Here is a 17,361-nt window from a genome sequence, read left to right as displayed (position 1 = left end):
AAATAAAAAGGAAGTTACTGACGGAATCCCACGCGGCGGCGCCCGTTGCTTGGCTTGGTTGTCTCCCTTTACAGTCGAGATTCTCGTGTGATTTCACAACACTTCTCTTCTCTCACTCGAGCAGGAAATATGGCTGAGGTTGGTGTTTATTAAACTATTTCTTACATTCGCCTGTCTTATGTATACTCTTTTTACCTGAACAATGTTTCCTTCGGATTTTTACTGTTATTGTTTTTCTAATGTTTGCTTTATCTATAGATTATTGAATTAAAGTTTAAGAGATGCAAGATTGTTTTATCCTTGGTTGACTAATTTAGCTCGTCTCATTCTTATGACTAAAATAATGTCTTATTAATAATAATAATAATTATTCTTTATTTATTTATTTAGAATTTCTTTTAAATTCCGTTTACAAATGATAATCCTGTTTCGTTACAAACAATATATATAAAGAGAGAGAAGGGTGGGGGTGGGGGGAATCAATACATCCAGCTTTCGAAACTAAATATTTTTGTTTTATTTATATATATATATATTTATTCACCGTTCGTAAACCCAATATTTGATATTTCCATCCAAATATTTCATTTATAAAATGCACAAATAATGATGTTTATAAGTTTCATAAGTGACCGGAAAACGCACTTTGCTTAGGTGGGTGTGTATACACTAATTTAAAATAAACACGCATCTCCGTTTTGCTTCGTCTGTTGCGATTGGTTTGTTACTTCGAAATAACTTATTCTAATAATGTTCAATATTACCGAATGAATTTCTTGAGAATTACAGTTTTTAATAAACAGATGTCATTCTGTTTATTGTGTTAGAGTGTTTTTGTAACTTCGTTTTTGCTTTTAACCCTATGCTTCTTGCTGTTCAACATCACATGATAATCCTATTTACTACACAACATTCTCATATCATCCAATTAGTCCTCTACGTTAAACTGTTTACTTAATATAGTGATATTTTTTCTCAGGGGCTTTCGCATTTTTATGTCAATATTTACGTTTTACTCCAATTCATCGACCCTTTGGATATGTACTGAGTGAATGTTACCAATTACCGGTTGGTTTACCTTACTATTGTTTCGCTTTTCTCAAACATTATTACTCTAAAACCAAACCTCACTCATCTCTCTTTTTATTTTATTTTATTTTTTTGTAAATTGGAGAGAGAGGTAGAATTCACTAAAAAAGGAAATAGAAATTCGATTTAAATTACAACAGCTGGTCCGATAATGGAACAAAGGTCACATTTTCAGCTCTGTGAAAGCCATTTCTTGTAACATTATTGTTCAGTTGTCAGCTCTCTAATTATCGTGACGGAGCTAAAATCTGATTGAAACTAAATTAATACTTTGCTCAGTACTATTTACTAAATTTCATTAGTGAAGGCTTAACTATAGTATTATACACGAAAGAATGGCAATCTGCAAAAAGAGGTGTGTTCTTATCTTGGTACCTTTGATTTAATAAGATTATATTTAAGTTGCTCTGCCCCTTACATTTTTATCAACTTTTAGGAAATATATATGTAATGGGGCTCAGTCATTTCAGGTAACTGGCTTGAAGTTGCTAGCCATCCTACTCCATTATGGTCCATCATCGTGTTGTCTTCTCATTAACTTTACCCAGCACTACTACATTGGTCTCAGTGTCTCTGAGCTGGCTACCGGATCTCTTGTCATCTCCATTTGTGACTCACACCTCTCCATATTAACTATGTTGGTCTACTGTCAACTCTTGCATTAACCACGTTGCTCAATCTTTTCTGTCTGGTATCCCCACTGTCCATATTTTTCCTACTGGTATTCAAGAGAAACATTAACCACGCTGATCTTACCAGTCTTGGATAGCTTGGAAGCTCATGGAGATAGCCCCCTTCCTTTAACCCAAACATTAAAAAAAAAAACATGCTATTTATCATCATTTGACGTTCATGTTTTGATGCTTGCATGGATCTGACAGTTTTTAGAAGCAGATTTTTTATGGCTGGAATCCTTTTTTGTCTCCGAATCTCACCTATATCCAACTAAGGTAATGTTTCCTGTGGCAAAACTTGTTTTTTCATGAAAGACTGGAAATAAACAACATCACTTGTATGACAGTGATGCTCATTTACAACAATTACATGATATCAAGACAGATACACGCACACTCCCACTCACACATATAAAAGCACTGATGCTGGTGCCACATACAAAACCACTTTTGCTGGTGCTATGTAAAAAAAAAAAAGCACCTGTGTTGGTGCCACATATAAAGCATCCAATACACTCTGTAAAGTGGTTGGTGTTAGAAAGGACATCCAGCCATAGAAACCATTCCAAAAGAGACAATTGGAGCCTGGTGCAGCTCTCTGGCTTGCCAGCTCCTGTCAAGTCGTCCAACCAATGCCAGTTTAGAAAACTTATGTGAAATGATGATGATATAGACACACACACAAATTGGGCTTCTTTCATTTTCTGTTTTCCAAATCCACTCACAAAGCTTTGGTCAGCTCCAGAACCATAGTAGAAGACACTTGTCCAAGGTGTTGTGCAATGTGACTTGTTCTGAGACCACATGTTTGGGAAGCATTTAATACCACTAGTCTTATATCTTGTTGAGAGTTGTATTTATTACCAAGAACAGTTAATGAGAACTAGAACTGTACACCTGCTGCTGGTGTGGTAGCTAAATAAAAAGAACCAAATTGTGATTTAAACTTCTATTTCAGGACAGGGACACTTAAAGAATTTTTCATTATATTCCATTGTATAGCACATTGGGTAAATGTGCTAGACAATGCCCCAGGTTATTATCTATGAGTATAATTGGTTTGGCAAAAAACAATGTTAGAGCCTGTCAAATGGATTGCATGATCTTATTTGATAAGCTTAATTTTAACCCAGTTTGACACCCAACACCCAGGCCTCTGGGTATTATTCATCAAAATTTTTAGAATGCTTACTTGACTAAAAATTAGGTACCAGTCTGCTATTGATCTATGATTTACTAGCATTCTGTTGAACCACCACCATCATTTAATGTCCTCTTTCCATACTAGCTTGGGTTGGACAGTTTGATGGAATCTGGTAAGCTACTGGGCTGCATCGTGTTCCAATGTCAGCTTTGACAACACTTCTTCGGCTGGATGCCTTTCCTAACACAAACCACTTTACAGAGTGTACTGGATGCTTTTTTCGTGCCACCAGCACTAGTGAGGTTGCCGAGTAAGTTACAAAAAACGATAAAAGCCATATTGACTAAGCGGTGAGTGTATTTGAAAGAGGAGATAGTTAGTTTTATGCCAGGTGTTGTATGTATGTGCGTGAGGGAGGCAATAGCTAAAGTATGATAGAGGGACAAGTGCCAGTGTCTTGCTATAGAGAAGATATGTGGCTATCTCTTGCATTTTATAAGAATGGGGTGAAGTTATTGAGAAGGTAAGATGGTAGTGATGAGTTGTTGGAGCAAAGAAATTTTGGTTTCAAGTGTTCAGGTAACTGTCACAGCTTTTGGCAACCAAAAGAAGGCTGTAGAAAATGGTTGTACAAACTATGATACTGTATTTTTCATCATTTTAACATCCACTTTTCCATGTTTGCATGAGTCAGAAGTTGTTGAGGCAAATTTTCTATGGTTGCATGCCTTTCCTGCCACCAATCTCTACTTGTTTCCAAGTAAGGTAATATTTCCTTGTTGCCAGACACACATACCAAATCCACTTTGATTTGAGACTAGAGAGGAATTAGACAACTTTGGTCTGTTGGATGTATAAACTTACATGAAAGGCTGAGTACAAGTAAGCTGAGACAGCAGTTAGACTTTAATCCTTTTGATATCAACCTGTTTTGAGAACATCCCTGGTTTCATGAAAGAACCTGCACTTCAAAGTGTTTATATTTAAGTTAAAACTGTTCGCAGTTTTATGTAAGAATGAGTTCTGTGCCAAATGCCAGGAAAAATTTCTTGATTTTCAAAATTAGTCAAAATCTGCAAGCAGTGTATTTCATTAGAATATACTGAGAAAAGGTTTAAAGGCACTGACTGGTGTATGTAAGAGAGAATTATTACAAGTATACTGAAAATAGATTACGAGTGATTATCATTGTCAACCTCCAGGCCCAAAGAGCCAGCTACCTAGTTCCCATGGTTTGTAAGTGAGTGAGATCACAACATTCTGCTGAACAGGATGCCAGTTCATTGCAGGGTTCTGGAGCAGCATGAAACGAAGAGTCTTGCTCAAGAACACAATGCACCACCCAGTCCAAGAATCAAACCATGATCTTGCAATCACAAGTGCAACACCCTAACTATGAGATGTGCTTGGTGGAAAATTATATCTTTGTTAGAGAAACACCAAAGTAGGTATGGGAAAAGATATTGAGAGATCAGGTCTCACGATTAGGAGCTTCACAGATAAAATGGCAAGGGATCAAAATGAATAGCAGCATATTGCTCTGCAAACATATCCAACCCATACTTACTTGAAAAACAGTTTGCTTTAATTTCGTTTTGTAACCATTAAGATCAGGTTTCAAAATCTGTGATCTGAATGATGGACCTAGAAATATACATTTTTTAATTTTTGTTTCTTTTCTTTTTAGGAACTCAAAAGATATTTGATGCAACTAAAAAATTCGTAAGTATTTTATTGTGAATTCTTAGAAAATAGCTGAGATTTTTATTAACATCAAGTGATTTTTGTGTCAAAACTTAAGAAAAAAAATGACATTAAGGACAAATTATTCTGTTTTATTAATTTGGGTGGTGAATTAAGGCAATGAGCTGGCAGAATCATTAACATATCAGATGAAATGCTTAGCAGCATTTCTTCCACTCCTTACTTTCTGACACTGACTTAGCCTTTCATTCTTTTGGGGTTGATAAATTAAGCACCAGTTGCATACTGGGGTTGATCTAATCGACTGGCCCCATCCCCCAAAATTTTGGGTCTCGTGCCTAGAGTAGAAAAGAAAGTACCAGTTAAGAATTGGGGCAATGTAATTGACATGCCCCCTCCCTTCAAAAGTGCTGGGTCTTGTGTCAGAATTTCACAGTGCCTTGTAGTAATTGTTCTGACTTAGTGTTGTAAGTTCAAATCCCACCGAGGTCAACTTTACATTTCAGCCTTTTGAAGGCTAGTAAAAAAAAGTATCAGTCCAGGAGAGTGGGTCAGTGGAATTGTAAGAATGTTGACCAGATGGTTTTGCAAGTGTTTGTGTTGGCTCTTTGCATTCTGAGTTCAAATCCTCTCATGGCCAATTTGGATAGTAGACTTAGTCTGTTGCAAGCATTCAGGCCTGGTCTCCAGAATAGTGGGAGGGAGGATACCTTCCTCTCTCCCATGAATGTCAGAGGTGGTAGGTACTCTCTTACTTCCTGATAAAAAAAAATGGTGGTGGATGTTAGAGCTGGTAGAGTGTCAGACATTAATTAATTACATAAGGTGGTGAACTGGCAGAATTGTTAATATGCCAGGCAAAAATGATTAACGACATTTCGTTTGTATTTACATTCTGAGTTCAAATTCTGCCATGGTCAACTTTGCCTTTGTACCAGTTGGGCACTGGAGTCTATGCAATCGACTTATCCCTTCCCCCAAAAATTGCTGGCTTTATACCAAAATTTGAAACCAATATTTAGTTACATTCAAATCAGATTGGAACCTGGTGCAGCCCCCCCCAGCTTACCAATTTCAGTCAAACCATCCAACCCATGCCAGCATGGAAAACATACATTAAACAATGATGATGATTCCTTCACATTCTGACTTAAAATCCCGTGAGGTTGATTTTGCTTTTGACTTTGTAGAATCAATAAAATAGGTTCCTGTCAAATATTAGGGTTGATCTAACCAACTACATCTCTTCCATAAAGTTTTTGGCCTTGTAACGTAGTTAAAAAAAAAATCATTATTAATGAGATGTTAATTAATGTGTATCCTTACGTAAACCAAAAGCACCAAGCTATAAAAGAAAACTATACTTTCTTGTAGTAAATTTATCAAATTTATGTTTGTGGAAATACTTGTTGTTTACTTTCCCCATAATAACATTTGTTCTCCTTTGTAATTGATTTGTAGACAAGAGAAGTTGATGTAATTAATGTTTAGCTTGATGGATGGGGAGGTGGATGGGGTCGACATTTGAGTGAGTTTGAGATGGTTTGTAGAGAATGGTTTGTGTTACATTTCTGAGGTAATGTCTTGTAAGCAAGACCCAGTAGAATGACAAGCGGAGGAGGAGGAGACAGTTAATTAGTGGGAAGCGGTACACAGCTTTGCACGGTCAGAGAAACAGAGCCTGTAATAGTAAAGTGTAATGACTGGGCTCAGCTGAAGGGACATTCAGCCTGTTTTTGTGACTCTACTGTTTCTCACTGGAAGTAAACATATACATGGCATACAGAAATATATATATATATGCAGATAGAGAGAGAAAGGGAGGCAAGTTTATTAACTGAAACTGATTGATATAAATACTTTCCCTGTTCACATACACATAAAGAGATAAGAAAAGAAATATTCAAATTACTCTGTCAAATGTAATGTTTATTTATTCACATTGTTTTGAATTGATCATGCGTTATCTCATAGCTTCAAGATTTCAATGATGTGATTGTTTATTTTTAGAATGACATTATAGGGTAGATATGAGAGGCTGGATCTATTTGATCATGAAACAGGCAGAATATTTGGGCCAGATATAGTTGGTCTAAGAATTAAAATGTATTGAATTATCCTGATTGCTTCAAACTTAACATATGCATAAAGAAAAGATATACACATGTAAACAAATAGAGAGAAAGATGTTTGCAGCAATCAAGGTTATTTAATACATCTTAATGTTCTCTCTCCAATTTTTCTGCTCTCAGCACCAAAATTTATATTATCTGTAGTTTCTTCTTTGTTAAAGATGTATAGAAAGCCATTGTGAGAAAGTTTTCTTTTCCACATTTCCTCAATAATTTACTAGTCTCCTGCCTTCTGCTTTAATTAGAACATCTCTAAATCTCTTACTATTTAGAAGATCCTTAAGCATCCAGATATTTATATGAGGTGATATAAAAAAATTCCCAAATTAGTTATGTTTAATAAAAAATAACTTATTTACCTAAGTTTTAACATCATTTCCTTCGAAATAGTAATCTTGCAGAGCATCAGTCTCAGCATTCCTGCCAATTTTGGAATCTGGCCTGGAAGTCGTTTTCAATAAGCAAGTTGTGGACCTTCTGCGATTTTATCTGGATCTTGAAAATGGTGTTAAAACGGCAACCTTTGAGCTGTCTTTTTATCTTGGGGAAGAGATGGAAGTCCAAATAGGGTGGGTGTGGAAGCAATACAATGTTATTTTTAGCAAGAAACTCATGAGTGAGGAGAGCTTGGCGGCAGGGTGCATTGTCATCATGAAGAATCCAATTTCACACTCCACAGCTCCGGTTGCTTTCACTGAATGTCTTCCCTCAAATGCTTCGAAACGTTTTAGTAGAACTCTTGATGGTCTGCCCTGGGGGATGAATCCTTGATCCACAATACTGTGGATGTCAAAAAAAAAAATGAGCATGCTCGAATTGAGCTGCAGCTCTGTCCTACCTTTTTCAGTCATGGAGATGAAAGGCTTTTTCATTGTGATGACTGTTGCTTTGTCTCAGGGTCATATCCATTGACCCAACTGTTGTCACTGGTAATGACCCTCGACATGAAGGGTAGTCATCAGTGGCACACTGATGGAAATCTCGACAGACTTCAACACGATGTTCTTTCTACTCAGCAGGCAGGGAAGAAACTTGGCAGAGACGTGCTGCATGTACAATTCAAATGTTAGTATTGCCTGCACAGACCCACACAACAGACCAACAATATCAGCAACGTTGTTGATTGTCCTCCAACAATCCTCATGCACAAGCTGATGAATTTTCTCCACATTTCCAGGAGTGACACTCGTGGCAGGTCTTCCAGATCACTCATTGTCTCCAAGGAACATTCTTCCATTTTTGAAGCACCCATGTCACTTGAAACATTATGTATGGCCCATTGCCTCATCCCTGTAAGCTTGCCAAAGCATGCTCAATGTCTCTGTAGCAGACTTCCCAAGTTCAATACAAAATTTCACATTGGTCCTTTGTTCCTATCTATGACAAAATTGCAGACTACAGCATACACGTGATTGCAAAAACACAAATTTCACGACTTGTGAAGTAAACAGCAATATCACTCGGCACACCACCTTAAGAAGGTCACTACTGTGCTGCCATCTGTTGGTGTGCTACAGAACTAGTCCAGAAACTTTTGATACCACCTTGTGTATAAAGCAAAGCAGTAAGTTAAATAAAGTTTAGTAGTCAAGTAGTTTGTTAGTTGTCAACTAGAATAAAAACAAAATTTTCAAGGTGCCAAATGGTCCCGAGGACAAAATGTCTCCTGTCAAGTCAGCATCGAATATATGGCATTAAATAAGCAGGGTCATAATGGCTGCGCCAAAACATCTCGGACTTGGGTAGTAAAGAAGAGACTAATGAAAGTCATAGCACATCAGCGTGCAAGTATTGTGTTTGAGATACAGTTTAAAATGTGTAGTTGCTTTTCTGTACTGAATATATGAGCATTCATTTTGTGTGGAGACACTTGGGCTCTAGAGAGAAGGTTCAGATCAGTGTTTCTCAAAGCAGTGATGCACATCTCATTGGTGGGGGGCATGGTAATAATCTAATAAAAGATGGCGAGCTGGCAGAAATGTTAGCATGCCAGGCGAAATGCTTAGTGCTATTTCGTCTGTCTTTACATTCTGAGTTCAAATTCTGCCGAGGGCAACTTTGCCTTTCATCCTTTCAAGGTCGATAAATTAAGTACCAGTTGTGTACTGGGGTTGATCTAATCGACTGGCTCCTTTCCCAAAAAGTCGAAAAGAATAATTTTGTGAGTGTGGATTATTTCAGAATGAGGAATATGCAACAAGTGAATATAACTACAACAAAGTTTTAATCAAAAGTTCATTTGAATATATATATATATTCCTTATACTTTGTTCATGGTAGAGGCACACAAGTATTTTAGAAAATTGAAGTGGAGCATGATTCAAAAAAGGTTGGGAAACATAGGTCTAGACCAGGGTTGGCCAACATGAAGCCTGCAGGCTTTTATCTTGAGGCCCACTTGATACTTTCTTTAAGTATTGTTTAATTTCAAAATAAAATTATTTGTGTAAAACATCTGTTTTAAAATAAATTTAAAATTTGTAGGTGGCAATAAAGCAATAACCTACAATTTTATAATTTTAGACAAATGAAAAGTATGAAAAATTCCTGATTCTGTAATTTGATTATTTGACTATTAGTGCATAAAGTATACAGGTGGCCCTCAAAAGACTTTCTGCTAAGCCATGGTTTGTTATCAGGTGGGCTGCACTACTAAGAAGAAGTTCATGGTAATTTTTCATTAACCATACCATTCAGAAAGTCCTGCAGGTTATAGTTTGCCCATGACTGATCTAGATTTTTAAGTGCTGTTTTGGCTGTGTTACAGAAATGTGAACTCCATGAAACTTCATCAGAGATTGTGAGATGTGTAAGGGTTTTATCTGAGTCTATCATAAGCAGAAAGGGAGTAGTGTTATCTGCTTTGTTATGTGTAGTAGTAGCTATGTTTACATTCTGTTGAAGGAGACCAGGTTGTTATTGTTCCCACTGGAAGATGTTTTCCAGGACTTTGTTCATGGAACTACTTCATGTCTGAATGTGAATAATATTCATAAATGATGAAGAGTGCTATTGACTATTTTAGAGAATAAATGGGGTAAAAAACCAGTGAGAAGGTGATTAATATAGAATATAAGGAGCATAACTGAGTTGCAATACATCTGAATTAGCAGAATGTGTACCTGGGAAAGCTTGTCAACACATTCTGTACTTTATAATAGGTAAGCAAATATCTTCTCAGCCAAGATCTCAGAGGTGTGAGGAGAAGGCAATTTTGCTAGTGGGTTCTCATAACAGACATGGTCAAAGAAAAACAACATTGTAAACATTGAAGTTCATAAGAGTGATAGACTGCTGATGTATAATGTAGGCTAGCAGATATCTTAGTGGGTCTGACTCTATGGAGATTTACTAGTGGTCACTAAATTGTGAGAGAATCTCAAGTTAACTATCACCATAACCTTTAAGATGCTGGACACAGGGAGGGTTTATAGTTAGGTTTATAGTTAGTAGGATTAAAGATAATACCTTTTTCAGGATGGCACATTCTGTTGCATGTTTCCAAAAGTACAGGCCTTTGATCCTTTTGGAGCATAGGCCATTGACAACTTTTTTTCTGGAGTAAAGATTATTTACCAACATAACGTTGCAGTCCTGGTTTAGGACGGATGTTGCTGTAATTTAGCCCTAGGTGACATCATCTCCAGCTTGCTATACGACACAATCTGTGTCCTTATATTTTCAAACAAGGGAATCTAGCACCACCACTCAGCTCAAAACAATATCTGTGTATTGCGATTTCTGGGTTATTTCCCTTCATCAGCACAGAATAATTGTTCGGCTAGAGGTGGCACTGCCAAATTCCTGTTTGAAATATATAGTTTTCAAAGTGACAACTAGTCATCATCATCATCATCGTTTAGCGTCCGTTTTCCATGCTAGCATGGGTTGGACGGTTCAACTGGGGTCTGTGAAGCCAGAAGGCTTCATCAGGCCCAGTCAGATCTGGCAGTGTTTCTACGGCTGGATGCCCTTCCTAACGCCAACCACTCTGTGAGTGTAGTGGGTGCTTTTTACGTGCCACCCGCACAGGTGCCAGACAGAGCTGGCAAACGGCCACGAACGGATGGTGCTTTTTATGTGCTACCGGCATGGGGGCCAGGCGAGGCAGGCAACGGACACGAACGGATGGTGCTTTTTACGTGCCACCGGCACGGCGCTGGCAACGGTCGCAAACGGATGGTTCTCTTACATGCCACCAGCACTGGTAACACATCTGCAATTTTCATTGATTGATTTTGATTCTGATCCTCACTTGCCTCAACAGGTCTTCACAAGTAGAGTTTTGTGTCCCAAGAAGGGAAGGTATGCATATGTAGGCTGGCTCCATCCCATGTAGAAGGCCACGGGTTATGGACTCACTTGTCCTGCCGGGTCTTCTCGCGCACAGCACACTTCCAGAGGTCTCGGTCTCTAGTCATTTCCTCAGTGAGACTTAAAGTTCGAAGGTCGTGCTTCACCACCTTGTCCCAGGTTTTCCTGGGTCTGCCTCTTCCGCAGGTTCCCTCAACCGCTAGGGTGTGGCACTTTTTCACACAACTATCTTCATCCATTCTCGCCACATGACCATACCAGCGCAATCATCTCTCTTGCACACCACAACTGATGCTTCTTAGGTCCAGCTTTACTCTCAAGGTACTTACACTCTGACAAGTATGAGTACTGACATTACACATCCATCGGAGCATACTGGCTTCATTTCTTGCAAGCTAAGCATATCCTCAGCAGTCACGGGCCATGTTTCACTGCCATGTAGCATGGCTGTTCGTACACACGCATCATACAGTCTGCCTTTTACTCTGTGCGAGAGGCCTTTTGTCACCAGCAGAGGTAAGAGCTCTCTGAACTTTGCCCAAGCTATTTAGTCACTGATCTATAAATTAGAAAATTATTATTTGATCTTACAAGAGATATTCAGCAACGGTTATGTTGGGAAATAATCTTTACTCTAAAGTACTGTTACTGAATATCTCTCGTGAGATTTACAAATAGTAATTTCCTAACTTTTTTTCTATTGTTCTCAACACTGGCTGCCTTGAAAGAAGGGCTTCTTTCCCAGATCTTGTTGTTTTGAATTGTTGTTGATGCTTCTGTAACTTTTTTTTTCTCTGGGTAGTGGTGTTGGCCTTGCACAAGTCTGCTTTTATCTCTGGGAAGTGGTGGTCCATATTAGACTGGTCTCTATCCTTTGACCTGTCCAGCCTGGAAGGCCCTACCAGCAGCTTGTGCTCTGCTGATATAGCGCTCAGGGTCATTGAGGTACAAAAGCCACCACACTGCAACAAAAACTGGATCTTGTGGAGGAATTACATGTAGAAAGAAGAGATTTTCATTGTTGTTTAGCTCAGGTCACCCAGCTTCCATTGAGCAGATTTAACATCAAAGGCATTCCAGCCATGACAGTCCCCCCTGTTTTTTTCCCCTTTTGTTACAGGCTTTGTGTATTTAATGCATCTTTCATTTTTGTCAAATGACTGATAAAAGAATCATTAAATGTAAACTGGTTGGCAGTTTTTTATGTTCCACAGTTCCTGCATAAAATATATTAACTGGTGTTTTTTCATATGGATGGTATTTCTGAGTTGTTTATTCTCTACAATTTACATGTCTCTATCAAATTTATTGTATAGATAATATCCTAGCTATATTGTTTACCTTAATAGCATCTGTTTCATTGTGTTTTAGTGTTGCTGGTCTCAATGCTATCATTATCACTGACAGAGATGGTGTCCCTGTTCTAAAAGGTATTCTTACTTAGTCTTTTCTCTTACATGTTTAACTATGCTTCTCCAATCTATAATCAACTGTAAGAGATATATTTAAAAACCAGCCTTATTCTATTTAAATGCATGTGTCAAAGTAAGTATAAAGCAGTCCATCATTAAATGCATATCAATTGTTTGGTTAACATGTTCTACACACTGTATAATTTTAGTTGCTGATGATAATGCTCCAGAGTTGGTAATGAAACAGAACTTCCTCTCCACATTTGGCTTGGCCACAGAGCAAGCAGGCAAGTTAGGGTTATCTGAAAATAGATCCGTCATCAGTATGTACACAACGTGTCAAGTAAGTTGTCTTCCACTCCTGTATTTAGCTATGATTCTCATGTTCAACTTCACAAGTTTATTCTTCTCATTTCACGATAAGAACTCATTAAATAGTCTTGAATTTTTTCCCCTCCCCTGGCAAACTTTGTGTTATGTTTCAAAAATGAAATTGTCTTCATTTCATTCATTTTCATCATTCCATGTTCACTTTACAATGCTTTCATGGATCAGACAGAGTTTGTTGAGGCAGATATTCTATGGCCAGATGCCCTTCCTGTTGCCAACACTCACCTGTTTCCAGGCAAGGTAGTATTCCCCATCGCCAGACCTGCTTTTCATGGAAGACTGGAAATGAGCAACATCACTTGTATAATGGTGATAATCATGTATAATCTTCATACAATGTCAAGACAAGGCTACACACTCACATATACGTATACAACAGGCTTCTTTCAGTTTCCGTCTACCAAATCCACTCACAAAGCTTTAGTCAGCCTGAGACTATAGTAGAAGGCACTTGCCAAAGTGTCATGCACGGGGTGGGAACCTGAGACCACATGGTTAGAAAGCAAGATTTTCAACCATGTTAGTAGTCTTAATATTTCAATATCTAAATTAAATTTAATTAGAATTAACTTGAGTTTTGACAAACACTAAATTTTTCAATTTCTTCTCAAAATGCAAAATTGACAAAGTTATACTTTTTATTTTTCAGATTATCCAAATCAATCACCTTCCTTTTTTGATTACACTTGTTGCTTCTATAAATGCCAACACAGGTAAGTACCATCCACAATACAAGTCTTATTTAGTTGTTTGTTTCTTCACTGATTAGTTAACAATTTTGGTTACATGGAGTGCATTGCTTGTGTGAGCTCCTAAGCTATGACTACAAATTTTTGTATACTATTATTCATGTAATTCAATTACCTCTCTCCTGCTTAAGTTTTAAAAGAAAATACTATTTAAACTAATCTCTGAAAACCAAAACCACTAATACATGTAGCCTTGTTTATCACTCATTCATTCATCACCAATCAAGGATGGGACAACATGATACACTCAGTTGTGAACCATGTTACAGTTTGCTCTTTAACAACACAGGTTGGTGATCAAGGACTCTACTTGTACCACAAAAATGCATCCCAGCAACCACCTACAATGCTCAGCTACCCAGAATGCGCTGTCCATTGCTTGTGTTTACGTGACTGCTGTGTGACTGCATATTTTTTATATAGATTTATGGTACTCAAACCATCAACATGGGATGAGTGAACAAAAAAAAAACAAAGGCACCTGATCCTAACAAATAATGCAGACAAGTATATTCTCTACGGGAAAGGTAGAGATGATCAAGAAAATACATAATGGTGGAAGCTTCACTGCTGTGGACCATGGGTTTAATTGTCAATGAATCGGTCGTTCCATTTACAAAATGCATGAGGATGATTCGCTTATCACTTAACATTTTAACCAAACCTCCCCATGTTAGATGTAGTAAAGATTATTTGCCAACATAACATGGCAGTCCTGATTTAGGATGAATGTTGTTGTAATTACAGCAACATTCATCCTAAACCAGGACTGCCATGTTATGTTGGCAAACAATCTTTATTCCAAAGTATTGTTGCTGAACATTTCCCGTGAGATTTTAAAATAGTAATTTTCTAATGATGGATGCATTAAAACAACTTTTCATTGAGTGTAGATGCTAGAGAGAATGCTTCTGATGGAGATTCCATAGATAAAATAATTTTTATTTCTACATAAATTACGTCATCATCATCATCATCTTTTAATGCCCGTTGTCCATGCTGCCATGGGTTGGACAGTTTGACTTGGACTGGAAGTTTAAGGGCTGCGTCAGCCTCCACTCTGATTTGGCATGGTTTCTATGGCTAGATGCCCTTTCCTTCATCATTAATGTTTCTGCCTCTACTTTAACAAACCTGTTTGTAAAGAATATATACTGTATTGTTCTGTAATAGTCAAAATAGGGATGAATATAAATTTTTGAGGCAGTAGGTTTAATAATTGGGTTTTTATCTTGTAGAAAACAATGTGTTAGATTACAACACTCCAACATAAGTATATCAATATTTCTTTATTTTCCACCAATCCAGGTGGAGCACATACATATATAATGGGTTTCTTTCAGTTTCTGTCTATCAAATCTAATCACAAGGCTTTTGTTAGCCCTGGGCTACAGTAGATGACACATGTCCAAGTTGCAATGCAGTAGAACTGAACCCAAGACAGCAAAGTTGAGAAGCAAGCTTCTTAACCAGGCATGCCTATGCCTTTATGTTGTTGTAAAACTATTGGTTCCTGACAAAAAGTTGTCTTGCTGCTGCTAGATAAATCTTCAGCAACTCACACGTCATGTGACTGGTTGTAATAATCTGTAAAAGGAATCTGTAATTTGATAGTTTGTGACGAGTTATGAGGGCAATCATTCAAAGAGTTGTGTAGATTGTGATGTCTTCTAAGGCTGTAAATAACTTGTGCAAAATGAAACTCTGAAAAGCTAAGTTAGCATTTTCTTAAATGAAAAATAAATGTTTGCATGACATAGTCCACTGTTGGATAGGTTTGTTTCTTGAATAATTGTAAATTCCATTGTGCTAACAAGGAATTCACCAGTTTGATCTGAACCATGGCACAGCTACAGAAACAAGTTTTTGTAAAGGACTGTTGCAGTTCAGAGGAATGCTGTTGCTCCACTTAGGAGTTTAGCATCAAACATTTTTTTTTATTAGCGAATACTCTCACTACAATCTTTTGAGAAACAGAGAGACTATTTTTTTGCAAAATCAAAAATCATTCTACTTTACCTCGGGTAAACTGAAGAATGTAGAATTTAGTGGTCACTCTTTTTATAACAACATATTGCAGCATTTGTATCTGAGGCTAATTTTATGTTGCATTTAAGGATTATTGTTAATGTGGATGTCATTAAACTTTCACTGATATTGTTTGATGTATTAAATATTGCATTTACTGTATTTACTTGTGTATAAGTCACACCCTAAATTTTTTAAGTTAAAATCAAATATAAAATAGTGTAACATACACACAAGTAAATATGGTATATTTTGTAATATCAAATGTACTGAAGATTTTATAACTTATTGAATTTTATTTTTATTTGTTGTAGGAATGCTTTTAAATGTCCCTAATGAAATGCAAGAAATTCTGAAAGATTTAGATGCTGTTTTAACTCTGGTTTGATGTGCAACTGGCTGGACCTCAACTGACATGACCTCTTGTTATATCAGTCCATCTTCTCTGTGTGCCACAAATCGGACAATACACATAACAAACTGTGATAAAATATCAGAGAAGAGATTTGGAACTGTCATTGATAGGAAAATATTCTATTGGCTGATCTTTGTTGGCTTTAAGTTTGATTCTTTTCATATCTAATATTGTAAATAAAATTGTGCTACATGAACGTCACAGTGTCAACCAAGTACTTAGATGGTTGGTTTTTCTCTAACAGCTCCCTTCTGGCTCCTTTTTTGTTAGCTGTTATCACCACTTTTTTTTTAACAGATGTATCACATAAGATGTATATCACCAGTGAGATAAGGACAAAATGATGTCAGCTAGATGAAGAAACGGAACCATCAAGTAACACTTCTGTTCTATATTTCTTTTTATTTGAACTGATGTAGAAAAACAGCTTTCCATCCAAGTTTTCATGGCTAACAATGTCAAAAGTGAAATCTAATGATTTAGTTTTAACAAAGCTTGTTTACTCGTTTTAAAACTGTTCATTAGATTTATTATCTTCTTAATAACCAACTAGCAGCATAAAACACTTGCAACAGTGTTTTATTTTTATCAAATGAATCTTGGTAAATTATCTTTTACATGAAATTGTCACCATTTTCATCCAGATGCATTTTATGCTGCAAAATATCTTGGAGACAATCTTCTAGAGTCCATCATCTGATCTCATTTGTTGGGCTATTTTGGAAACCCAGTGAAGTTCTAATGTGTCCATGGTTTAGACTATGATGCTCCAACTGCTGTTGATATTGTATACTTTGTAATATGTCTATATTTGGTTTCATTGTTGTATTCCCTTTATATTAAATTATTCATCTGTTATGTCAATGAGGGTATTTACCCCTAAAACTCCTGACTTTCAATATTTTTCTTATGCCAACTCCTCACATTAATATATTCAGCTTCGGGTAATTGATTGCTGTGTTTCAGCTCTTACATTCTATATAAGATATTAAAAGTTATTTTTTAATTAAGCTTGTTATTTTCTGTGATAGACTAATTCAGCTGATGTGATTTGTCTACACTTTTGTTCCTTATAGCAGACAACACCGGAATGAGAAATTTTTGCTTCCAATGACCAAATGTAAATTATTTACAGTATGTAAATTCCTTTTCATTAAAAACTATTTTTTATTCAAGCCCACAGAATGAGAGTAGTTAGATGTTGATTGGAGTAGTGAGGTTCCTATTTTAGTTCTAAATTTCTAGTCGCAGGGTGGTATGTGTGTGTGGAGGCGTTTTTGAAGCAATTGCTTTTCCATTTGGTTATTTTA

The 17,361-nt window shown here is 36.9% G+C and overlaps 1 protein-coding gene across 1 annotated transcript; it reads left to right on the top strand.

Annotated features, from left to right (window-relative positions):
• The first annotated feature begins 12 nt into the window (after nt 1–12).
• LOC115214952 (ragulator complex protein LAMTOR3-B) lies at nt 13–17,057 on the top strand. Its single transcript, XM_029784044.2, has 6 exons — nt 13–138; nt 4,595–4,629; nt 12,429–12,487; nt 12,679–12,812; nt 13,509–13,572; nt 15,951–17,057. Exons 1-6 carry the CDS (start codon nt 130–132, stop codon nt 16,022–16,024), a joined length of 375 nt encoding a protein of 124 aa, XP_029639904.1. The 5' UTR covers nt 13–129; the 3' UTR covers nt 16,025–17,057.
• Nucleotides 17,058–17,361: the final 304 nt, after the last annotated feature.

The sequence above is a fragment of the Octopus sinensis genome, linkage group LG8 (assembly GCF_006345805.1).
Source record: "Octopus sinensis linkage group LG8, ASM634580v1, whole genome shotgun sequence".
In the NCBI taxonomy this organism is placed as follows: Eukaryota; Metazoa; Mollusca; class Cephalopoda; order Octopoda; family Octopodidae; genus Octopus; species Octopus sinensis.
This window is presented reverse-complemented; position numbering and strand designations above follow the sequence as displayed.

Coding starts and splice junctions, on each gene's coding strand:
- LOC115214952 (XM_029784044.2), top strand. Junction 4,630..12,428: donor TTGATGCAACTAAAAAATTC/GTAAGTATTTTA, acceptor ATTGTGTTTTAG/TGTTGCTGGTCTCAATGCTA. Junction 13,573..15,950: donor TTCTATAAATGCCAACACAG/GTAAGTACCATC, acceptor TATTTGTTGTAG/GAATGCTTTTAAATGTCCCT.